The 26,708-nt window shown below is 33.6% G+C and overlaps 1 protein-coding gene across 5 annotated transcripts in view; it reads left to right on the top strand.

Annotated features, from left to right (window-relative positions):
• Positions 1–673: 673 nt before the first annotated feature.
• EPHA5 (EPH receptor A5) overlaps positions 674–26,708 on the top strand; it is a 454,937-nt gene continuing 428,902 nt past the window's right edge. For all 5 annotated transcript variants that reach the window (XM_031942342.1, XM_031942341.1, XM_031942339.1 and 2 more), the window contains exon 1: positions 674–1,233. In XM_031942342.1, coding sequence (XP_031798202.1) covers positions 1,020–1,233 — 214 coding nt within the window. In that variant the 5' untranslated portion in view covers positions 674–1,019. The remainder of the gene's footprint in view (positions 1,234–26,708) is intronic.

Genomic DNA, 26,708 nt, shown 5'->3' with positions numbered 1-26,708 from the left:
TGTGTGTGTGTGTGTGTGTGTGTGACTTCGTAGTCTATTCACACGTACAGTAGAGGCTCACAGGAGAGTGAAAGCAGGAGAGGGCGGGAGAGCTGGAAAGAGGAGGGGGAGAGAGGGAGAGAGAGAGAGGAAGAGAGAGAAAGGGAAGGAAGAAGGCAGAAGAGATCCAGATCCAGGCACAGCAGTAGCTGTTCGTGGCAGAGCAGACTCAAGCTCCTTTCCCAGGCAGCACATAGACTGACTTAACTGCCTCCTTCTCCTCCGCTAAGAGGCAGGAACCGCAAGCAGAACAGGGACAGCAGCAGCCAGCGGCAGCTCCAAGCTCTTACTCTTTCCCTCTGTGTCAGTTCCTCCTCCTCTCCAGCTCCCAGCCCACAGCTATTTCCTTCTTCCAACCTCTTTAAGATCCCTGGCTCCTTTTCCCTTCTCACCTCTCTCCTATCTCCCCTCCCATCCCCATCCCACCTTTTCTCGCCTTCTCCTTCCATCCCCCTCTCCGTCTCTTTTTCTTTCTTTCTTTTTTTTTTTTCTTGCTGCTTTCGTCCTGTCTCGAGATAAGTGATATCTTTCCTAATCCCCTGCCATTTCAGCCCTAAAAACTGAAAAAAAAAAAAGAGGGAGTTTTTGCTTTTCTCTAGTGACATTATTATTGCTATCGGCTTTTTTTTTTTTTTTTTTTTTTTTTTTAATTCCAAAAGTGCAAGACAAGGAAGAGAGAGAAGCCGGAATCTGATCGGCAGCCTTAAGTGCAAGTCTAGTACCATAACAGTAACTGTTATTGCTCTTTTTTTATGACTTATTTCCTCTAAGAGGGAGGGAGGAACAAAAAAACTTCAGCTATCTCCTTTGGTCAGTGATTATATTATTGCTTTGGAGGAAGTGAAAACCCCCTAAGAGAAAGAGACCGAGAAAGAAAAGGAGAAAGAGAGCCTGCGTTTCCCTTGGTCTTCGCAGCAGCAGCAGCGGCAAAAGGACAGACCGAGCAGCGCGCGGGAGCAGCTGCGGAGATCGGCCAGAGGATGAGGGACTCCGAGCCCCGGGCTGCGGGGCGGCGGCGGCGACGTCTCCCCAGCGGCTGCGGTGCCGCTGGCCACCGCAGTGGGACTTGCGACTCCTCTTTGGCCACCGTGTCTTTGGCCGGGTGCTGCTCCGCTCCCCGGCGAGCCCCGCTTTGGACTTGTCTCCTACTGTGCGCGGCACTCCGGACCCTCCTCGCCAGCCCGAGCAATGAAGGTAGGTAGGCACGCAGGTGGAGGTGGAGGTGGACAGCGCTCGGCTGGGGGCGAAAGGGGGAGGGGCGGATAGTGGTGATTTTGCACCGGAGCTTGGGTAAGGGTTGGAGGGGACTCTGGGGTGAGGTGCCAGGTCTACAGCTGTCCCAACTGTCGCTCGGCTCCTTGTGTAGCTCCCGATTCCTCCCCCACCCCCATTAGTCCAGAGTACTCTCTTCTGTCTTTTTTAGGCTTATTATTTGTCATTCCTCGGGGGGGCGGAGGAGGTGCGTGTGGAGGTCAAGGTGCAGGTCCATCTAGGGGTTCCGCTAACTTATTGGGTGGTTGACCCAGGGGAGGATTTATTTACGGGACCCAGAGACGTGATGCTGAGGATTAGTCTAGTTAGCTTTTGCGGAAAATGAGCTAGAAGGGGGTGATTGTGGGGGGTCGTGGAAGGAGAGCTGCTGGAAGGGATGCAGTACTTTAATCCTAGGAGCTGGAAACCGTTATCTAGGGGAGGGTGAGTGGGCGCCTTTACTTGGGGCAAAAGTGGGTAGCAAGAGCTGATATTTAGGGTGGCACCAGCTGCTATTTCAGTGCTGGTGGCGGGAGCTGTTATGGGGGGGGGGCGCACAAGTGTTGGAGAGAAGGCTCTCAACACTGTTGATGCCCATCTGTTTATGACTATAATAATTACACCAAGGCGGCCGTGCAGTAGGAGGCGGGAGAGGGAAAGGGGAAGGAGCGAAGGGTGGGGGTGACGCCAGGGGATGGGGGGAGGAGGAGACTGTCTCTGCCAGGAAGTTGCTGCTGGAGCTTGTGAATGAATGTCTCTCCGGGTTTTTCGGTGCCTTTGGGGAGTGGGGAAAGCTCAGCTCCGGATACTGGAAGTCTCCTGACTTCCTTCTCACTTCCAAAACGCTTTATTTACCTCTGTTTTCTGGAGATGGAGGTGCATCTGGACTGATGTTTGCGGTCGGTGTGAAGGACTGGGGGCACGGCAACAGCACCTGTGCTTTCTCTTCTCGTGCTGGGCCCGGATGCACTGTGCCTAGTCCTTTGTGCCGCTTGCCCCTTCAACATGCATCTCCGGGTCCCCTTCCAGGCTCCAAGTCTTTCTTTTCATACACACACTGACTGAGCTTCTCAGTGACACTTCGGGCTTTAGCGTAGGATCTAGGAAATCTGACAGGGAGGAGAGCAGTTTTCCTCGTTCTATTGCTCCCTGCCAGACACGAGCTTCCAACTAGCTTCCTTCTTGTGGGGCTCAGAAATGGGGATAAAAATTCGTGCCTTTTAGATTGTCGTCTTTCCCGGGAGGTGGCCAAAAGACTCTTAAGACGCTGCAGTCAGTCACCTCCTAGTGTGCACGTTTAGAATCTCCTTTCTTGGGGAAGGCGCTAAACTGGTTTCATACAGATGCAGTCTTACAAGATTCGGGGTCAAAATTAAGAAACTGGAATTAAAACTGATCCCTTCCCTCTCCCATTCTCCTAAATCAACTTTCTCCCTATTTATCCACTAATAACCAAAGTCCCAATTCCAAAATATCTCGAGGAAGGGGATTCATTTAAAATACCCTTTTGCCAAGAATAGACTAAGTAGAAATAGGATTTCATTTCTTCTTATAATGGGGATTAGCTAGGGAGGAGTTTTCACTGCTTACAACTTTCTAATGTTAATTCTATACCCCCCCCCACCAAAAAAAAAAAAAAAAAGTTACATCTCTTCTGCTGAAAGTCAGAAGAAGTCTATCTGGCTACTTTATCTTCATTCATAGCCTCCTAAAGGAAGTCTTGATTTTGATGTAAACCAATCTAATAAGTACCATCTATCCTGAAGAATTTTCCTGTTTAAAGTCCATTTTTCCATGTTTTAGTGGGAGCTTTGTAGACAAGCAGGAATACACTGAGAAGAATAAATCTTTCCCTGTGTGTGGTAAGGGGATAATATGAACCTTTGGTGCTGGAGGAGTAACATGTAACTGAATCTGAAAGGGGGTACTTAGTTCAAGAAGGAAAAAAAAAAAGGAAAGAAGAAATTTAGTAGGGAATGGATGTGTATAGCAGGGAAATATCAGCTATTTCCCCCCCCCCCAAGAATTTCATAGAACTGATCATACAGAACATAGAAATCCAGATTTGTTAATATAGGTGAATCCCAAACTATTTAGCAGTATTTCATCTCCTTTTAGAGTTGGGGAAGACATAAGGTACAGGAAAGCATATTTTCATATTTAAAAAAAAGGAACATTTATGACTTCTTTGAAATAGACAACCTCCTAAGATCCTAAAAATCCACAATTCAACACTTGTGTTTAGAGCACAACAAAAATAGCAAAAAGAAACTTAAATAAAAATAGAAATAAAGTCATTAATATTATTGATCTAATACTTCTTTATTTTATTAATCTCACCTCCATTCTGTAATGTATTTCATTTTCCCTCTGACTTTTCTGTCCCAGACTTTTACTTGAGTCCTTCTTTTAAATATTGTAATATCTCTCTTCTCACTTCACCCAGGCATTATTTTTGATTGTAAAGAAATAGGAAATTATATATTGAATCTATTCTGACACTATATTCCCCCTCTCATTTTCCCCTCCCTGGCCTCCAGAGTCTTTATGTAATCTCAGCAGTAATAGCAGTTTGAGGGCTTGAAAAGCAGGTGGCATTTTATAGGAAGGACAGACAGGTGCAATGTGCTATAGGAATAGAGGATTTTAGATTTAATTCTGTCTTGGCATCCCCCCGTCCCTGCTATAAGGTTTATGTGTGCTTTTTTAATCCTTGAGTATCTTTATCTATCTATCTGTCTGTCTATCTATCTATCTATATCTATCTATGTGATACATAGTGCTTATTATATATGAAAATAAGTTACAATCTCAATAGAAAACAGTTAAAAAGTTTGCAGTCAAAAGATATGGTTAGTTTTTAGTGATTCGATTTTCAGACTTCTATTAGAAAAAATAGAGAAAATGAAACAATGCCAGACATATCTAAAATCTGTGGATCAGTATAAATTGAATGTTCCATTATTATGGTTTGTAGAAAACATAACAGAAGGGTTGCACATAAAAGAAGGCCCATGAGTTCTTTGGCCTGGCCTGAATGGTAAGATAGCAGTCCCTTTAAATGAAGAGGCTCTGTTCTTTGGCTCAGTTGTCCTGTTTCAATAAATCTTGTATTGTTACTATCCAGTAAAAAGAAATAAGACAAAACAAAACAAAACAAACAAACAAACAAACAACAACAACAACCTAGATATAGGAACTTTAAAAGAAATAATTCAGGGACTTATTTGAAAAAGTGAGTCCTCTATGGATGATAGCTAGAACAGTACTAAGGACAAATTTCACTAGCTATTTCAACCATAATAGGTGTATCTTTTAGTGCTTTTAATAAACAAGAAAGCAAGGCCAATGATGTATGGATCCTGGATATGGACCAAAACATAAACCAATAGCTGACCCATTGAATTATTATTATTATTATCATTAATTTACTGTTTGAGTATTTATTTATAAACAAGGAATATTTGACAAGTACTTTTCACAGCAGGGATTCTTGGCCAATTATTGTTGAACAGCTCTGCTTTTCACTCTGTAGTGAATTAAGCTTAATTCATTGAAACCACAGTCAGTAAAGTTCTTCTGTACTACTTACTGACAGCTATCAGCAGTATGTTTTTGAAAAGTCCAGTTTCATTTCTCTGAATGGTTCCTATATTTTTTTGGTAGGGGGGTTGTGTGGAAAAATTGAGGGGGGTAGGGCTCTTGGTGGAAATGAGAATAAATGCCTGAATTGATTCAGGGAAAATAATGAATCTTTTCTTCAGAAAGAAGGGAAGAAGAAAGTTTGTGTTAGGTGTTTTTGAGCATGTTTCTAAAACCAGTAGGTCACAGATATGTCAAGTATATTTAACTAAAATAATTTGTCATGTGGGAGTTATAATAATTGTATAACAATGTTATTTTAAGTAGTTCTTTAAAATGGGGAAAGCAAACAGTAATGGAACCATAACTGTTCTCTAGAATCGTAAAGGAAAAGAAACATTCATGGCTTCTCCTATTATTTATAAATCTTAAAAAAGTCAACTGTAAAATCCTTGTTGAAACTTTATTTCCTGGAGTGCTAAGAACCAAATAACAGTGTTTTGTTTATTTATTTATTTTTTAAAATGTATTAAGAGAAAAACTACTTTCAAAATGTTCATTTGCTATATTACTGTATGGTTAGCATAGTTATTCAGGAAAATTAAATTTAAAAAATAAGTGGTTTTTTTTTTGGAAAACACTTTCTCAGGGTTACTGTAATCATTTGAGACAAAGATTTAAAATAAGATCATAATATGTAAATAAATCATGATATTGTGGAATAATGACTATTTACATTATGGACATAGGTACTTTATCAAAAATAAATTCTTTTTAGAATTAAGATATTAGTGGATTTTCTTCCTCTTTTCTACATATACATCATTTAAATCAATCTAGAATATAATGGGAACTAATTCAAACTCACAGATCAGTATGCCAAAAATTACTTGAGTTTAAAATTGAGGTACTTACTTTTCCTTAGTTTATTCTGCTTATTAATTCTTTTGAAATTTATAGATATAGCTATATTGATAGTTATATTGATCACTCTATTAGTATGATTTCCCCCTTTTAGTCACCCTAGTTTAAACTCCTATTTAGACAAAATTTGTTCTTTTACTTTTAATTTAAAAAAAAAACATGAAAATATAAATGGTCATTTAAAATGATTATAAATATATTTCTTTTTGATAGGTGGGTTTCAAAGTTTAGTGTGGGAAAAGAAATACATAATAGATAAGGAATGAATATAAAATCATCATAGATTTCTTATCCATTACTTTTAACTGAACCCTTAAGTTCAAGTAACTACAGTTACTATTTTACCAATTAAATATATCCTAATTAGAAAGATGACCTAATCACATTAAACCAGTTTCAGTAGAGATGTCTTTAAAATTTTAAATTGTACATCTGATAATTTCCCCTTGAATTTACAAATTATGAAAAACTACATGTTGGGCTTTAATTGAAGTTTGAATCACCAACTTTCCACCCCAATGTTTCTTTAGCTAGAGATTGGCTTATTCTACTTTACCTCTTCATTAAAGAGTGAGTAGGTAGATGCAGGGAGTAAGAAGAAACTTATAAATTATAAACTGTTACCTCAGAGATTAGAATGATTCTTGCTGTTATAATATCTCTGATGAGTATGTATTTATCTAATAAACTGGAATGTTTCCTACTGTTCTGCTCTACTGGCTAAATACATATTTAGCTACTATATCAGCATCCTTGTGATTAGTTAGCTATTCCTTCTAAGAAGTTATAGTGGTCTATTATGGATATACTTAGTGATCATATATATATAGATTTTGAAAAAAATTCAACTCTAATCCATAAGTGTCTGACATGACTCCAGTTAAACTGGAGAACTTTGAAATTATTTTATGTATGGATATTTCACTGTGTTCTGCTCAAATATATATATATGTTTACTAATAATATAAGTAGGAAACTACATGTCTACTTAAGGTACTTTAGAAAGGAGAAAATTAGACCAATAACTTTGAACCATTCTTACTTACCATGCATATTTCCATATGCTTTTAAATGAACATAAGCAATTTTTTTTTGATATGAGTATTTGTCACTTCATCCACTTTGAATATCTTAGATGAGGAAAATTTCCCTCAAGGCACATACATTTCAACTTGAAAGTGATTTTTGTTGTTGTTGTTGTTATTTGGCTAGAAATATCCAAAGCCAATAAATATTAATGGTCTTCATATATTTTTAAATTACAATTTTATCAGGGTTTTTGTTGTTGTTTGTTTTATGATCACACAAATCTGTTGCTAATACCTTTTAAAATTTCCAAAATAGAATATGTAAGAAAAAAAAATATGGCTCATATGTTAGAAATTTAATAACATTTCAAATGAAATACTGATTTTGTCACAAATTACTGGCGTCTAACCTAGGAAAAATAGATGGATTCTGTACAATTGTATTGTTTGTTACCTCCACAATTTAGGTTATAGAAATACTTTTTGCCAATGAAGTCGAATTTGGATAAGCTGACATAAACTGCTTTGATAAAAAGTATGTTCAGAATTTATCTGTCTTCCTGCCCTGACCATAATTTAGGGCCTATATGAAAATGGGCAAATTATTTAATGTCTATCTTACTTTCCTAATGTATAAAACAAGAAGTTTGGAGAAGAAAGATCCAAAGATCTCTTCCAACTTCAATGTAGTGATTGTCTCTTGTCCTGTAATTCCTTCTTTGTGTTTTTGGCTGTCAGATAGTTTTCATTTTAGTCATTTTTGTTCTACCAAGTCATTTAGATGGTGTAAATGTAAACTTTGGATAATAAAATGGGAGAGGCATTTACATTTGTGGACTAATGAAACATTTATTAAAGAATAAGGGAATGGCTTTTCCTAAGGATTTTACATTATTATCTTATCTATTTCTTTAAATTTTGATTAAATGCACTGCAACAGCTAATACTTGTTTCATATAACTGAGGGTAGACCATTACTGAAGGCTATCTATTTCATAATTTGAAAGTGTTAAATTCTCTTGCTTAACTTTTTATTTTGACGGGGAGGAGCTATTTAGTGGTAGGTGATTCTTGGGCAATAACTTCTGTGTAAAAAAAAAAATGCACCAACAAATATTTTAAAATAACACTTTTCTACTCTATTTAAATAAAACAAGAGGAAGCATTTATATATCATTTAAATTTTTAAAAATACCTTTATAAAAATCTCATTTTATCCTCATAACAAGATTGGGAATTAAATGCTTTTACATTTGAAGAAATGGGGGTTGAGAGAAGTTGAATATTTTATTCGGCTTAATACAACTAATAAATAGCTGAGTCAGAGATTTGAATCCAAATCTTTCTGTCTCCAGATTCATGATTTTATTTATTACACTTTCTGGTTATTTATCTAATTAGCAAATAGACTGTATTAAAAAGACTGAAAAAAAAAGAAGAAAACTGTATTTTTTTTCCTGTCTTGATTTGAATAATTAAGCCATCATTCCCAAGAGAAACTTTTGGTAATTTAAATGCTACCTTTTTCCTTCCTCTTTTCTAAACTCTAAACTTATAATGTCTCTAATAAGAATCCCAGGTGCTACAATATTGAAAAACAATAAAATCGCAATTAAATAATAAATAAAATGCAATTAATAAAAAAAATTGAAAGTGGCATAATTTAGAACTTGGAGGTTATTCCATCATGACTTAGTGTACTGATATTTAGCAAACAGTAAGGTTTGGAATAGGTTAAAGATCTTTGTACTTGTAGTATGATAGTTTGGGTTCATTTGTTTGAATGTTAACTGCTCTTGGAAAAATCAATTTAGTTTTCTATAGGGTGCATGGGTAAAACTATGCATTTTCTTATCTCTAGATAATTATACTTTTGATACTTCACAAGGCAACTATAACAAAAATCCTTAGTTAATGATGATAAAAATAGCTAACATTTACTTTAAATTTTGCAAAGCACTGACAAATATTATTTGTCCTCACAACAATTCTAGGTGTTAGGTGCTATTATCACCATTTTTTTTAACTGATAAAGAAACTAAGACAGGGTAACAGGTAGATTTTTTTCTTGTTGTTCTGTCCTTTCAGGCTCTCTGTGACCTTCTGGACCATAGTATGCCAGGCCTTTCTGGCCTACCTTTTCTCTCAAAGTCTGTCCAAATTCATGTCATTTATTTCTATCTATCCACTCTATCCTCTGTCATCAAGTTTTTCTTTTGCCTCCACTCTTTCCCAAGATCAGGGTCTTTTCCAATGAGTTCTATCTTATTATGTGGCCCAAGTATTTCAGCTTCAGCTTAAGTATGTAACAGTCTGAATTTAAGGATTGGCTGTTTTGGTCTCCTTGCCATCCAAGGGATTCTCAAAAGTTCTCTCCAGGACACAATTCAAAATGACTGATTCACGGCCATATATTGCTAGTAGAAAAGCCAGAGCTTATATTATATGGATGTTTATTAGCAAGCTGATGTCTCTTTTTAATATGCTGTCCGGATTTGCCATAAGTTACTTCTAAGGAGTAAGCATGTTTTCATTCTCCGGCTGCTATTTGCCATCTGTAATGATCTTTTAATTCAAAGAGAAAGTCTTATCCAGGGTTAAATAGTTACTCAAACTCTAACTTCAAAAGTGTATGACTCTGAGTTAGTCTGTTTATTGCTAAGTGTCTGATGCTGGAATTGAACTCTGAGGTCTTATGCATGCCACGTGCAGCACTCCACACAGTATATCATTGTATATCATTATATAAATGTGAATTATGTTTAACAGCCAGAGGTATAAGTAGTAGATTTTATATTTGTTTGTTTTTGTTTTTTTCTTTACCATTGCAAGCCCCACACATCACACCATGCAAGACACCTTCACATGTTTTAGGACTGAAATAGCCACTATTACTACATGGAGAAAGACATTATAGACACTTACCAAAGAAGAAGATTAATCAGTTTTCAATTTAATCTTTCCTTAGTACCTAGTTATGTTAAAGAGATAGTTGTTTATTCATACTTGAAAATCTTAAAAGCCTGATTTCCAAAAGATGAGTGTAGAATGGGAAGCTTTGATCAGTGTTAACATTTCCTAGATCTCTGAAGTCCCCAGCCATTCACACAGACATCCCTGTTCCCAATCATTCATGAAATTACAAAGGCAAAGTGAAGGGTCCTGCCTCAGGTCAGAAAAGCAATAAGCTATATTATTTATGTATCAAGAAGTCAAACCTTAGTTCTCTGATGCAAAAGCAAACTTTTTTTTAAAATTGAACCATATTGCCTCACTATTACCGTTTAATTATTTCCAGTTTCCATTGGAAAGACTGATTATGTGTTATAAAATCTACCATATTTTTCCTGCATTAATTTGTTGTTGTTGTTCAGTCATATCTAACTCTTTGTAGCCCTATTTCAACTTTTCTTGGCACAGATATTAAAGTGGTTTACTCTTTCCTTTTACAGGTCATCTGATAGATAAGAAAATTCAGGCAAATAGGTTCTTACCTAGGGTAACACAGCTAATAAATATCTGAGACCTTCCAAACTTCAGAGCCAGTACTTTGTCCACTTTACCAATTAGCTGCATGAATTTAGGGAGTATTTATTTTGGCCTAACTGACCTTTCTTTTCTGCTTTTGTATTTATTTTCATTTTTTTTTTATATTGGTCTTCTTGCTGAGTCCCTAAATTCTTGAGGAATTTTGAAATGCAAGAGATAGAGGAAGAAGACTTAAAAAGAAAAAAAAAGTTTTTGGGATCAGGGAAGTAGTGATGTCTCTCAAAACATAAGGGTTTGGAGGAATCAGAACTCGAAGTATCTCCCTCTCCCTGCCTTTCCCATATGGAATTCCTTTTACCAGGCCAACTGATGGAGGAGAGAGAAACTTCAAACCCACCTTCATAAATTGTCCTTCATGATCCCATATAAAGTTTCATAACTGAATGTGGGAATCACAATTATATGATTTATTATTAGTAAATGTTTGCTTTGTATCCTGATTTTACATACTAATAGACCTGAGGTCACATAAAAATTTCTCAGGTGAAAAAGAGGGGCAAGTAAAAAAGTTTAAGAAGCCCTGGCTTAGAAGATGAGATATTTTTTTTCCCATTTCTGGCCTCCAAGCTTCCATCTCTTCCAGCATCACTGAGTTGTGCCATGTGGCAATGTGAATGGTTGCATGGTGTCTACATTGAAATTATCTGCTTTCTGAGCAAGATCTAGGCCAACCTCCTAAGAGGCCAGAACTTGGATTCCCCTGGTCTTGGCTTTAGACAAAACTCCAGGAAACTATCAACCTGATATCAATGTTGGAAACTCTTCCTTCTTTATTTTTCATGAGTGGGTAAATTTCTTCTGACTGATGATATCATCATCTTCACCCAGTCATAAGACCTTATCCACATCTGCTTTCTTTGAGGATTAAATATGATAGCTTGCCAACTGACTGGTAAATTTCCCATACCAGGGCAAATCTTCTGCTCTCAACCAATTATTTTTCCTGGGGCAAAACTCTTGTTACTCAAACTCATGAAGAACCATTGATTAATAATTTATGTTTTAAAATAAAGTTCATACATATAGCCAAATATGGAAATTAATGTTATAGCTGGTGTACTTTATAATTAATCTTTTAAAAAGACAAATACCTAATTCAGCAGAATTTTAGAGAAAACTCCATTTTTGTTCTTATTTTAACATTTACTCTATTGAGGTTACTTTGACAGTACAAAGAGCTTTTAACAACTGATCAAGTATTTCATTCATGCTCAAATGTATTACTATGATTATTTTTTTCCAAAATTTAAGAGAAAAAGCCTTCTTCACGGAAAAATAGCAAGAGACCTGTATTTCTCCCTATCTCCAAACCCTTTACTATTTTGGAAATGGGAAAATATATCTTTGTGGGTTTAATATAATTCCGAAAAAGGCTATTGTTGATAGTTGTATTTTTTGCTCATCCTTTTAAAAACAGCTTAACATAATTATTCATTTCATGCCTTTTATTTCCCTCCTGGTGATGTGACCAACTGAATATTTGGATGCAAGGCTGTAGAGAAAGGAAAGCATTTGGCTCAGCCATAGATTTCTCAAGTAGTTGTCCTGGCAGACTTCAATATTTGTCTCTAGTAGTTTAGTTCTCTGGGAAGCTTGTTTGTTTTCAGTATTAGTCTGACTGGTTTCAGTCTGTCTTTGTCTAATTATTTATTTTGAGCAATTGATTGTAAGTACCAGAAGGACTAGACCATAATCAAACAATTGATTGGTGTGAGCCAGAATTTAGCAGTCCTACATTTTAAGTAAATGTTTTTAAACTTTATCATATTATTCTAGGACAATTTTTGTTTTTAGTGAAAATTTACTTTCATCTCCATTCACAGACCTTGTTCAGAGGTCATTAAGTAGATGATAATCACTAGAGTGCTAAATTTGGAGTTGGGAGGAACTTAATTTTAATTTAATATTTTTTGATAATAGCTTTGTGATGTTAGACAAGTTACCTAAACTTCTCAGCCTCAGTTTTCTTCCCTGTGAGTTGGAGAAAATAGAAGTGACTCTTTGACAAAATTTTCTAACAATCTGATAAAATGATATGTGTAAAGTGCTTTATAAACCTAAAATATGATGAGCTATTATTATCATTATTATTACACTCATCTACAGAAAAAGAAATCTGTAGGGTAACCAAAGGGCCAAGAGATTAGACAGGATGGTTTTAAATATACACAAAAATACAGAAAAAAACATGTTTTGTTAAATCTTACATGGAGTTGAGAAACCACCTGGACCACTGATCATTTTATAAATTAATAAAATTGGGATTCAGAAATCTGAAGTGCCTTAGCTCAAATGGCAAAGAAAATAAAAAATAGAGCTAGAACTCCAACCTAGGTATTACATTCCAAACCCAGAATACTTTTTAGTCTACTGTACAGCATCTCCAGCATAGGTTTGCTTATTTCTATGCAGAATCAAGATTTCTAATCACAAATGTTAAAAAAGAGATTTTCTTTTCTTTTTTCCTTTCTTTTTTTTTTTTTTTTTAGTAAAAGTAATATTGTTTTTGTGAATTACAAGCACTGAAATAGATGCTGTTGAATTTTTTTTCTCAAAGGAAAATGGCTTATTTACTTTGCAGCAACTATCTTTCCTCATTCCAGGATATATTTTCATGTGTGCTGAGTAGAAAGATAAACTTTGCAGGTATATCTGGAATGGCACTAACACCATAAAAGTCAATCACATGGTGCAGCCACTAATGGAACCAAGTTTTTGCTTTCATCAAAATCTTTCTTGAATATTTGGAGAAGTGTCCCAGTATATACCCAAGTCACACAAATGATGATAATGTATACTCCTTAGCATGTTATTGTGTCCATTTTCATCATTATGATAAGGTGGCAAAAGGAGACTCCTAGAAGTCCTATGGATAAGGATAGTTTTGCATCAATAACTCTCAGTCTGCCATACAGTAGGCACTAAATAATTGATTGCAGATTGGCCTTTTGGCCAAGGGAAACTTATTCATATTTTTGTGGTCATAAGCACAAATATAATGTATCTACATTTTAAAGAAAGTAAGAAAATAATAGAATTACCTATCTTAGACTGTTATAAGAGCCGTTGCCTCTGGAGGAAGCATTTGAGAGTGAATTACATATTAATAGGGTATAGGTATAACTTAGATAAAATATCCTCTAAGATCTGTTAAAACTTTGAGAGAATTTGAGTATTTGGGGTTCTCTAAAGGACATGGAAAGAACTTGGAAAGAACTGTTTGTCCAACTCTTTGTAAGTTCATTTGTAGTTTTCTTGAAAAAGCTATGATGTGACTTTCCACTTCCCTTCCCAGATGATTTTATAGATAAGAAACTAAGCTAAACAGAGATAAGTGACTTGCTGAGAGTCACACAACTAGCCTCTGAGGCAGAATTTGAAACTTGGAATTGGAATATCCTTGACTTCTAGCTCTGTATTCTATTCATTGTGCCACCTCGTTGTCTCCAAGACCATTAGTAAGGAGAGATATGTCAGCAAAATAAATCTTAGGTTTGAGGAATAAAGAAATTACTTTTAATTTTAACCAACATTGTTAATGTAGGCTCATTACTTTTGACAGCTCCTATCAAATAAAGGGTTTGCTCCTGGAGGAGAGTGCATTAAACAATAGGCATGTGATTAATGCAATAATATAGTAGAAGGTAATATAAAGCATAACACATAGTATATCATGATATAAATATGATGAAATATATCATATATGAATATGGACACACAATATTTACATTAGGTTTTCATATATTCATTTGCTAAACATGTATACAATATAAATTGACTATTAGATTTAAAGGTACTTGTCCATACTTTAACAATATTAAATACAAGAAGTAACATATGAAAAATTATGCACAAATATTAAATTATATATGTCTATAATTTATTTATGTCAATCTAATTATATTTCTATCAATCTATTCATTCACGTATCCATGGACTACCTATTTGCAACTTATTTCTGTAAATTTCAGAAACTAAATCTTTAAATACAAACAGGGAGAATAAACAGCAAGGGGAAAAAGAGGCCTGAATGTCCAATTCTCCTCTTATACCAAAAATATTATACCTAGAAGAATACTTAGCTATTCTGATTTCCAAAATGGGACAGTTAAAGGCAAACAGGGACAGAAAATCATTCTAAGTTGGAGAATTTTAGTTGTCAAATTGCATGTGGGAATTTTTCTAAGATGAAAATCTGTCATATACAATTGGCCTATTTTTCTGCTGTTCTTCCTTTGATGTTTAATAGCTAAGAAGTGAATGATTTTTTTTTCTTCCTGATTAATTCATACAATACGAATATGGTGTTATTTTAAATGCTGAATTTTTTAATGACAGTCAGGAAAAGAAGACATGAAATTGCTAACAATTAGAAATACCAAGAAAAATTCTGGACATATTTGGTTCTTGACTCTTTTTACAATTTGATGTCTGCTATCCTTTTCTATCTCACCATTGGAACTTTGAAAAGTAATGATTACACAGAACCGAAAAGCTCTCAAAATAAATAGTTACATATGTGTAAGTCTTCTGAACTGAATGTCTCATATAATGATTTGATTCATATTATGTTTGTCTGAGCTATACCATTTTTCCTGTGAACTTTAGTAGTCAGTGTATAATTTAATGAGCTTAAACCATTTTATTTAAAATATTCACTATAATAATAATTTAGATCCATCTTTATATTTTCTAACACAAACACACACACAGCAGATGTTTAATAAATGGGTGATTGTTGGATATTATCCAGAAGAACTACCAAATATTCATGTCAAGGAAAACATTGGAAAACACTTATCTGAAGTATCTTTAATTTCATAAAAAATCTTTTTATTGATTAATATCATAAATTAAACAGTTCGCATATGTGGGCTACAAGAGGGACTTAAAAAAACATTTTGACTTATATTAGCCATTGAGAAGACTCTCAAGGCAAAGATAGAGATTAGCCAGTTAAAATTGGACATCAATTTGTTGTTCAGTATTAACAATTATATTAATAATCTGTGATATATGAATGTACTTGTATGTATGAGAACTGGCACACATAGATATTTTCCAGTAGACTCCTCCTCTATGGTTCCATTATTCTAATTTTTTGAAGACTATGCCAGCAAAGTTGAAATCCTGAGACCCATTCATTGCTTTTTCATATTGTATATCTGGAATCTGGAAAGAGGATGCATTGGGTAAAGGAACTCATGTCTATTGTCTGAGGAACTGTGATCATCTTAATACAGTGCATTTAAGTCCATCACCAAGTTGGACAAACTATGTTAATGATATTGGAAATGGCACTTCAATAACACTAGTACTTAGGTTGTAGAGGGATTTTTATCAGTATCCATAGGTGGAGCACAAAATTCAGTAAAATTAGGGATTTTTATATAATTGAAATGTATTAATACATTCTAGGCAGTATTAAATTTATGAATGTATTGCTGTGGATTGTGTTCTGTGTATGTACAACACTGTGGTAAAGTGTGCATCTCTAACTCTATCTATAACTATGTATCTATAGATATAGATAAAATTATCTATTCATAGGGGCAGTTAGGTAATACAATGGAGAAGGCACAACTGGGACTGATGTCAGTAAGATTGCTGTTTCTGATTTCCTGCTTCAGAAATTACTAGCTGTGTTCACTTAACCCTTTTTACTCAGTTTTCTCATTGTAAAATGAGCTGGAGAAGTTAGATGCAAGCCACTTTAGCCTCATTGCCAAGAATACTCCATCTTCATGACTCCAGGTCATGAAGAGTTATACATGACTGAAATGGAATGGAAGGATTTTTTTTTTCAGTCTTAAACTCTAAAGAATAAAATTGTATTATCGGGAATGATGTTTAGTTGTTGTTTGTGGGTTGTATTTTTTGTTGTTTTTGTGTGTGTTTTTGTTATTTAATCTACAATATAGAAAGATAAAGTAAAAATACAACAGTATCAGCATCATCTATTAACAACAATGTATAAAAAAAATATTTTCAAACTGAGTTTAGGAATGAATCTCTGTTTTCATGGTACCAGTGGCTCCTTTGTCAGTAATATCTAGAGGTTACAAACTATATCTGGGTGGGAGTAGAATGGAAGGTGGAAAGATAATGTACCAGAAACTTAACTTTACATTTATTTTACATGTTTACAGGTCAATGCCTACATACCCGCTTACATTGCACATCTATATTTACATATATATACACATGCATGATTTACACACAAGAAAGTAGTTCTGTAAACCACTCTTTTCACATTACAAAATGCATGAATCTTGGTCATTAACTCCATAGTTATTTAGAATTAGGGAATAGAGCGAAACTTTGACCACACTGGGGGGGAGGTAATGTCTTTGGATCATATTCCCTCCCTTTGTGTATATATGAAAAATCACTTCTGTCTTTAGCCTTCATAAATTAGGGGCTGCTTATAAAAAATATCCTATCTTGTTCTTGTAATTATTTGAAATTGTAGCTGTGGATGGTAATTGATCACTGTTTTCACTGTAAGTCATAAATCACAGAAACAGACCCCCAAAAAATATTTGATCACCTAACTAAACCCTTCTATTGTGATCAAGAATCTACCAATTAAATATAAAATTAATTATTTTAATTTAAAATTTTTCATTACACTTAATAGTCACATGGCGCTATTAAATCAAAGAATTTTAACTCATACCCAAATAATTTTTATTGTTCAATCATTCTTTTTCAGTTATTTTTGACTCTTCATGACTCTATTTGGAATTTTCTTAGCAGACCTACTGGCGTGGCTTTCTAGCTCATGTTACAGATAAAGAAAATAAGGCAATAAGGATTAAATGATTTGTCCAGAAACACAAAACTAGTATATATCTGAGGCTAGATTTGAAATCAGGTAGATGAATCTTCCTAACTCTAGGTCTGACACTCTAACCATGGCAGCATTTAGTTGCCATCCCTAAATAATAATCATTTGTAAAATCTGTGATTTTTGGAATTGCAGATTTATAGCTTGGAAATCCTATGAGATGATGTAATTTGATCCTCTTTGTTTGCACATGAGGAACTAAGGTTCAGACAAGTTAACTGTGACTCAGCTAAAGTCACATCCATTTGTTTTTCACATGGCAGCCTCAAAACTTGGAAAGAGGATACACTAGGTAAAGCTAGTAAATGGTAGAATACCTGTAAAGCATAATCATCTAAAAATAAAATTCTTTCTAATATATCTCATTTCTGTTTTCCATAAAATCTCTTTAAACGAACCTGTTATAGGAGGAATGCTTGCAGTGGAAATGTAATATGCTAACTTTTTAAACATACTATTTAAAAGGAATGTGTGTTATAGAAGAGAAGTCTTCTGGAAGGAAAAATATGGGAAATACTAAAATTATTTCATTCCAATTGTCACTGCCACAACTATAGTATCCTTGAGGATTCCTATTTGCATGAAAAACTCACTGGAAGTAACATTCTATGGCAGAATGACCACTGGACTAAGAGTCAGGAGATCTAGGCTGCAACTTCAGATCTTTAAGTCTTTGAGTAATTCAATTCAACTCATTTCAGTTCAGTTCTATTCAATTTAATTCAGTTCAATTCAATTATAATTATTAAGTGCCTAGTCTATCCAAGGAATTGTGGAAAACTTGACATATGCAATGGAGAAACTCAACAAAGACCATGCCTAAAATAGTGGACAGGAGGAAAAAAAGATAAATCACAATTTAATATGATACATGGTAGAATATAATAAGCCAGAAGAAAGGTTCATGTGGCATATAGAAGATACTATATGAGAAGGAAAAGACTACTATCAGAAGTAGATAAAGAATAGATTAAGGCTGTTTAGTTTTTTCTGGACATTGGTTTTCTCATATACAAAATTAGGATATTGGACTAGATGATTTCTAAGATTGCTTTTTTTTGCTTTATGATTCAGTGAATCTGTTTTATTGTATCTCAAAAGACTCCCTTGGCTATCAATAAATTACTTCTTGATCTTCAATAATGTAGAGATAATGAGACCTTCTTTACACACTTTTCCCCCTTCAGTCTTCTTTCTGCTGTTAATAACAAAAGAAATATCTAGTATTTCTGGGGCCTTCATTATAGAGGATTTGACATTGTATAGGGTTTGCTTTGTATATATTAGTGACAACAGAATAACTTAAGGGCTGTTGAGAAATTCCTGATGCTCTCACAATATTAAGTGACCAGACCAAGAACAGGAAAGGCACAGAGCTATTCACTATTGCTCTTTATTATAAGTATATATACAAATATAAGTATAAATATTATAAGTATAAGTATTATAAAGTATAAGTATAATTATAAGTATAAGTATAAGGGTTAAAGTCCTGGTCCTACTATTACCTGGTTATGTGACATTAGATAATTCAATAATCGTTTATTGTTTTACAAAGAAAGAGCATTACCATCCTTGCTTCAAAATCTTCTATTGATATCCTTTGACAGAAATAGGAAAGTAACTATATTAATCTCGGTTTGTTCCTCATGTTTCTCCCTTACCATTTTTCTTTCTTTAAAACATGTTTGGTAAGCAGTACTGTTCTTGAGTCAATCCTTGCTTACATGTAATTCTTTTTTTTCCTTATGATTTGGGCATGATTGTTTTAGACTCTAGGAAAATAACTAATAAAAAACATCTGTTTCAGAATGGCTTAGGTTCCATTTTAGGGGTTATTCTTTCATTTGTTTTTGATTTCCTGTATTATTTTGACTGTCATCTACTTTCAGGAGCACTTTAGATTTACAACTTTATAAAGATTCTTACCCCAGCAGGAAAGAATAACAGGAAAATGAGTACTTGCCTCGATGTAATAAAATAGACAAAAGAGATTTATGAGGAATGAGATATTGAAGTTGTGATGATGAAGAGATTTTGTGTAGCATGGTCTCATCAGTGCCTTTTACTGTAGATTATTATGAAAAAAGATGGTTGTGGGGGAATTTTCTTTTTTTTTTTTGCCACTTTGAACATTATATTGATTGTATACTTTCCATATGTATTTCCCTTAGAAAGCATGGACAATTAGAATTTTTTGGTCATTTTTTTTTTTTTTTTTAGTTAGAGATTGCACGTGCTTTAATTTTAACTTAAAGGCATGCAGTTGTATATCCTTCACATCAAAAGTGATAATGGGGAAAAAAAACTTCTTTCAAAAGTATCAAAGCATTAATATTATATCTTATGAGGATTATACACACACACACACACACATACACACATATATAATATCCATTTGTATACACTGAATTTCCCAAATAGTTATCCTCTTTCTTGCTTTTTTTTTTCTTGCTTACTTAGACTAAGGCCTTTGGATTCTCTTAATAATTCCTTCATACTTTCTTAATCTTTCTTATATGTTTTTCCTACTTCTATGTGAATATGTATAATCCATGTATCCATCCATGCATCTCTATGCATTCATACATCTGTTCATCTATGTGTATATATGTATAAAATAATTTTATGCCATTCACTCCCCCAAAGTTCTACTTTTCTCTCATGGTAGGGCATTTAAAAATATAGCATACTAGGCATCTCATCAAATCTGCAAATAAAATCAGTTACTTAAGAGTTATAGGAGAATTTACAGAATAGTTTGTATATTATTTGGCTATTCATAGTATTATGAAAGAAGGCATAATTTTAAAAGATTATAATAAAGACACAAGTCAAAATTGTATTTATCAGGATGGTAATCAGGATGGAAGAGATTTAATATCTATTCCATCAACATTCTTAGAGTTTGAATTAACATGTCAACATGGATTTTGTGAACATGAAGATAAAAGCTTAGATAGGCCAAGGTTGTTGTCTCTTAAGCTCCTAAGTACTTAAACAAAATCTGTTTGTTTTGTTGTTGTTGTTGTTTGTTTGTTTGTTTGTTTGTTTTTTTCCCTGATGTGATTTCTTGGTCTGCACTTGAGATTGTCTACAATTTAGGAGTTACTATGGACAAAAACTAGACCAAAATATGGGGTCAGTTTTCCATGAAGTCATGTTTTTGAAGTTATCCATGCCATTTCTCATATCTACAGTAAGTCATTGCCAGGCACATCCTCAAAGCCTTTATAGCTTGTATTTCACTGTACTTGCCAAAGTTTGTATTTCATTGAAAGATCTTTCCAGAATTCCATATCCCAATTAAACACTGAAGAAGCATTTTGGTGGAAAGAGAAAATTTTGATACTGATCCTTCAAATGAAGGTACTTTGGAGCAAGTAGAAATGGTTTTTCTACATAGAGACCTTAATTCTTTGCATTATGGTAAGTGAATTTTCAGTGCCAGTGACTTTTCCTGGTTCTCTTCATGCTTTAATAAATGGCAACATAATTGCTTCAGTTGCATCTCTGAATACCAAATGTTCATCCCAGGAGTCACTAAGAGAAAGTTAATGACTCAGAGGATTCACTGCTCTAAGGGTGATTGAAAGCTTAATTCAAGTAGTGAATGGTCAAAGAATTGGTAAAATCCACTAACAAACCATTTTTCATCTAAAACTAACCACATATACTTTGCCTTGTAGGATCTGTGTAGAATGCTTAGAAGAAGGTGTTCCTTAAGTGAATCCACTTTGCCATTTTTGAAGATATAAACTTGTAGAAAATTTTAAGATTTTTTTCAGTACACTACATTTAGCATAATAATTGAGTCAATCAATTGGACCTTTTAGCAATGTTTTTTAATAGGTTGTGAAACTTTTGACAGAAAAAGTTGAGTTTATTTTTTAAATGTTAAATTTACTTGATATCAGGAAGCAAAGATTAATTCAAGATTATCAATAGCCTTTAAAAAACTTAGGTAATACATCACATTAAAATTTATCTTTCCATGACTCCTCTAGAACAGAATAGAACCAAATTAAATTTATTCCTGTAAACCATGTTCTATGCCATAGTGATTTGGTTGGAGATTCCAAGTCCACCCTACTTTAAACCCAATGGTACTTTTGTGCTCATGTAGAAGGAAACAAATATTTTATATAATAGATAGCTGTCCCAAAATTTTGACGTGTACCCACTAGAAACATTAGGCCATTATTTCTTCTATTATATAAATCAAGATTTGATTGATAATGAAAAAAATGTCATGCAATTAAGTGACTTAAAAGATTAGCCCAGTTCTTTGTCTGGATGAACCTCAGAAATAAGTTAATGTGCAGTGATTTTATCAAAAAGAAAGCTGGTGATGTTTATTTGATTAGCACAATTCACTTTTTCGGTGAAAATTTGTCACTACTCATTTTAGATGAACTATTCCAGGCTCACCCATCTGTTTGTCCATTCCTAATACATGCAGGAGTGTTGAAAATGTTCCATATGAGCATGTGCAAATGTCCCCCTTGTGTGTTATCTTAAAAAAAGCTTTGGTGCAAGTTTAGACTTCATCATCATTTATCCTACCCTGAAGGCTAGAAAGTTAATGATTATATAGATTGTTTTTGCAGTTTTGTATATTTCAATCAAGCATTAGAGATAATTAGGGATTGGGGTAAGGCTTCACTCAAAACAGAGAATCAGCTTTGCATATATTTTCCATTTTATTCTAATTGTTTTCATGGGCTTCATTTTACATTTGAGGACAAAATATGCATGGACAAGTGTATGCCCTGTGGTTTCCTGCCTGTCATTTAAAAATGTGCCAAGCTTTGAGGACAAAATTTAAAACTCTATATGATCCTTAGATTGATGCTTTTCTTTCTTTCAACAGATCTCTCTCTTTCTTAGAAAGTCAGGATTTATTGTTTGAAATTTGATAATGATTTGTGGTTCCCTCAGGAACAACTAAAGCCCTGTATAACTAGATAAATGGTTTGAAGATTTCCACATTTTATATATACATAATTCTATTATCATATTATAGTATGCTTACTCCTGGATGCACATGATTAATAATTTTTGATATACTTCTCATTGCACATAGATTCTTAGTTACACAGGATTTTGGAAGTGGAGGAAAAGAAGTCTTAAACACAAACTAGTCCCACACCATGAGTTTACCATTGAAGTAAGAGGGAGGTAAAGTCATAGTTAGAAACAAGAATAAAATATTAAAGGAATCTCACCACACAATGATAACATTTTTTGAAAAAAAGCTTTGAAATGAATACAACTATCAACAAATTTATTTCCATTTTTGAGAATTTGCCTTACCTGGAATTTAACCTGATGAATACTATGCCTTTTCTATAAAGAATATATTGTCCATAGGACCAGGCTTACCTAATATAGCTTCTACAGACAATGTAGATTTTCTGCTCTGTGATGTGAAGATTATTCAACTATGATTGTTTTTTATTGTTTGAATTGCTTTAAATGACTTAAAGAGTATTTAAGATCTGTGCTGATGTGGAACTCAGAAAAATAATGTATTTCCATGTATGGGTCCAACACAGGTACTGCAGGTTAATCACAGAATCCTAAGATTTTCAAATTTTAAAGGACATCATTGGACAGCCCATTTCCAAAAAAAAGAATACCATTTAAGTAATGGTCAAGTCATGCTTTAAGACTATCAAACAAGGGAGACCCACTGCCTCACAATACATTACTCTTTCATGTAACTAATTGTTAGGGATTTCCCCTGATATTAAATGTAAAAAGATTCTTTACAATTTCCATACATTGCCCCTGTGTTTATTTTGTTTAATTTTGTTTTTTGTTTTGTTTTCCCCCTGTAGCTATGAGATGCGATGGATAGAGTGTCCTGGAGTCAGGAAAATCTGCATTCATATTTAGCTTCCTCTACCTACTAGCTGTGCACACTTAACTTCTGGATACCTCAATTTCTTCATCTGTTTAAAATAAAAATTTAGCAACTTCTGTATATCTTAATTTCTTCATCTGTTTAAAATGCAAAGGATAATAACATTAACTATTTCACAGAATGGTTGTAAGGATCAAATGAGATATTTGCAAAGCACTTAGCATAGTAGGTAATACATATTAGGCACTTGGTTCTTCCTTCCTTCTGCATTACATAATCTTTCTGATACTATAGAACAACTATCATGTCTTCCCTGTAACTACTTTTCTTCAAGTTAAACATGATATTTTCTTCAACTAATGTGTATCAGACAAAAGGGATTCAATATCCCTATAACCCTTTTTTTTTCTTATAAATTAATTAATTTTTAAAATCCAAGGATAAGGCTACTACATTTATTTCTGTAAAAGGTCTTCTCATTATATTCAATGGAAACAGACAAGAGCTTTTGTGAATCTTGACTCTATTTACCATATTCTCTTTGTGACCATATTAATACTATCATCTATACCTTCTTTTGAATCTTGAGATTGAATTCATCTTGGTCTACTGTAGGTAGGTGTTTTATTTCTGTTTTAGATTAATGTAGGGATTCAACTGTTTGTAAACCATTTTCATTCTATCCTTTCTAGTCCAATGATTATTCTTATTTTCAGAAAAAAAAGAAGAAAAAGGAAAGTTGAGAAATTATTTCTTTTCTCAGTTCAGTTACTATTGTTAAATCCACTTAAGTGGTTGCTTTAATCCTTTGATCATCCTATTTCTTCCCAGTATAGATTTAAACTACAAAGAAATAGCTTTTTGTCAGCCCTAATTTTCTTGACAATTTCAGTTTATTCTGAGATTTAACACCTCTATCACTCTTTCATAGCACTATGCCACATTTTTGTATTTATCTTTTGTTAATTATGCTTTTTCCCATATTTGTTATTTAACTTTAAAAATTCAAGTTAGTTAATTACTTCACTATGCAGAAATATCTTTTAAAGAACTTTCCCTTTTTTCTCATTAGAATTTGTCTTTTTATATAGTTTAAAATTTTTTATTATAAACTGTTAGATTCATTTATCCTTTCCCAAAACCTAGACATATTTTATTCAAAACTCTATTAGATGTGTCTTTTCCTCATTGCTCTCACAAATTCTAAGATAAAGTGGTTATTTTGTTTCTTTTCCACCACCACCAGAAAGATTCTTATTGTTTGAACTCCATCAACCAGTACTTTCTGGTAAAAATTAGATGCAGAACTTTTATTTCTTTATCATTTGAACAATGAAATTATCTTTATGGAAAGTCTATAAATTATTAGCTACTATGCTTTTGGAAGAGATAGAGCCCTAGAAACGTATACTCATTACTTCTGTGTCATGCCTCCATATTGAGTCTGAGATCTCTTTCATTAATTCATCATTACTTACTTCTTTCCAAACTTCTGTAGTAAACTCTGAAAGAGAAAATTATTTTTGATTCTTCTTGGTTGTTTGCATTCAATTTGTGTCCATGAGAATTCTTATGATTGCAAAATTTCTTTCTAAATCAATATGTAATGTGTATATGAGTACATATGTGAATATGAATGATATATAATTATAGTCCACTTCCCTTTTGATTTTCTTCTTTTCCCTTTATAAAAGGCATACTCTTCTACAACCATAACCTAGTCTTGTATTCGTTCTACCAACTCCCTGTGATATTTATGAAGTCACATTTACCTTTTCATATTTAGAGCTTTAGATCACTTTACTTACTATTCTTACAGTGTTAATTTGCATGTTAGCATTTGAGAATATGGGTTTTTTTGTTGTTCCTTTTGTCTTCTACTAATTTTGTAAGATCTACAACTTAACTTCTTCATAGACGATAAATACTTAGAGTAGTGCATGGCATTATCTATTGAACAGATAGACAGATAAATAAAATAAGTACATTCTCACAGAGTATACTCCATTATTGAATATTAGATTATCTTTCTAATTTTAAAGACATGACCCAGAAATTTAAATCCCATTCTCAAAAAATGGCCAAATTATTTATATTAGACATATTTTTCTTTTTTTAATAATCAATATCTTCTTTGGAAATGATTATAACACAACTTTTTTTTTTTACTTATGGCTATCAAATTCCTTTCCCAAACTTAAATGTCCTTAAGAATCCCCTCTAGTGACAAGAAAAATAAGTAGAAGTGTAATTGTCATAAGGTTTGCCCATTCTTGGGATGATATCTGATATATCCTGAATGTATGTCATAACAATTATCATTATCATTTTCATCATCACCACCATAACCAAACCAATGACAATGACTAAAATAATAACATAATAATAGTGTATATGATACTTTGGGATTAAACAAACAACAATAAAAACATTTCAAACATCACCTTATTTGATCCCTACAATAGCTTTGTCTTTCTAATTATCCCCAGTTTTATAGATGAAAAAAATGGATTAAAATAGGTTAAACAACTTGAATAGAGTATTATCCATTAAATCCTGAAATAGAATTCAAATGCTTCCTGTCTTCAAGACAAGATTCACTAAGCAACGAAGCTGCTTAGAAAAACAAAACAAAACAAAACTCTGAACTATTCTTATCAGATAAATGCCCCCCTCCCCCAACATTCCTTATTAGGGAGGCACTAGTCCCTATTCTCTCACATTTTGTTTTTACTTTTTGTTTGTTTGTTTTTTTACATTTTTGTTTTACACTTACTTTTTAACTAGCAAGATACTATGGTTCAGTGAAAATAATACTGGATCTGAAATCAGGGGCGTGTGAGTTTAAACTTGGATTCAATTACTTATTACGCCTATGACTATTATTTCTGAATACCACTTCTTCTTTGGTAAAATGTGAATTCGATTAGGTAGATCATAAAGTCCCTTCTAGTTCAGAATCTATATTCTACTTGGAGAAGTATTCTTCAAGTGTCTTTTATTTTCTCTTTTTGTGAATCCCAAATGATGACCTACATTTTGTTTTTGTTTTAGTTTTTTGTGTTTTTTTTCAGTGTATAACTTTTATTTTATTTTTTTATTATAGCTTTTTATTTACAAGATATAAGCATAGGTAATTTTTCAGCATTGACAATTGCAAAACCTTTTGTTTCAACTTTTCCCCTTCTTCCCCCCATCCCCTCCCCCAGATGGCAGGTTGACCAATACATGTTAAATATGTTAAAGTATAAGTTAAATACAATATATGTATATATGTCCAAACAGTTATTTTGCTGTACAAAAAGAATCGGATTTTGAAATAGTGTACAATTAGCCTGTGAAGGAAATCAAAAATGCAGGTGGACATAAATGGAGGGATTGGGAATTCTATGTAGTGGTTCACAGTCAGCTCCCAGAGTTCTTTGGCTGAGTGTAGCTGGTTCAGTTCATTACTGCTCTATTGGAACTGATTTGGTTCATCTCATTGTTGATGAGGGCCAGGTCCATCAGAATTGATCATTAAATAGTATTGTTGTTGAAGTATATAATGATCTTCTGGTTCTGCTCATTTCACTCAGCATCAGTTCATGTAAGTCTCTCTAGGCCTTTCTCAAAT

The sequence above is a fragment of the Sarcophilus harrisii genome, chromosome 6 (assembly GCF_902635505.1).
Source record: "Sarcophilus harrisii chromosome 6, mSarHar1.11, whole genome shotgun sequence".
NCBI lineage: Eukaryota > Metazoa > Chordata > Mammalia > Dasyuromorphia > Dasyuridae > Sarcophilus > Sarcophilus harrisii.
This window is presented reverse-complemented; position numbering and strand designations above follow the sequence as displayed.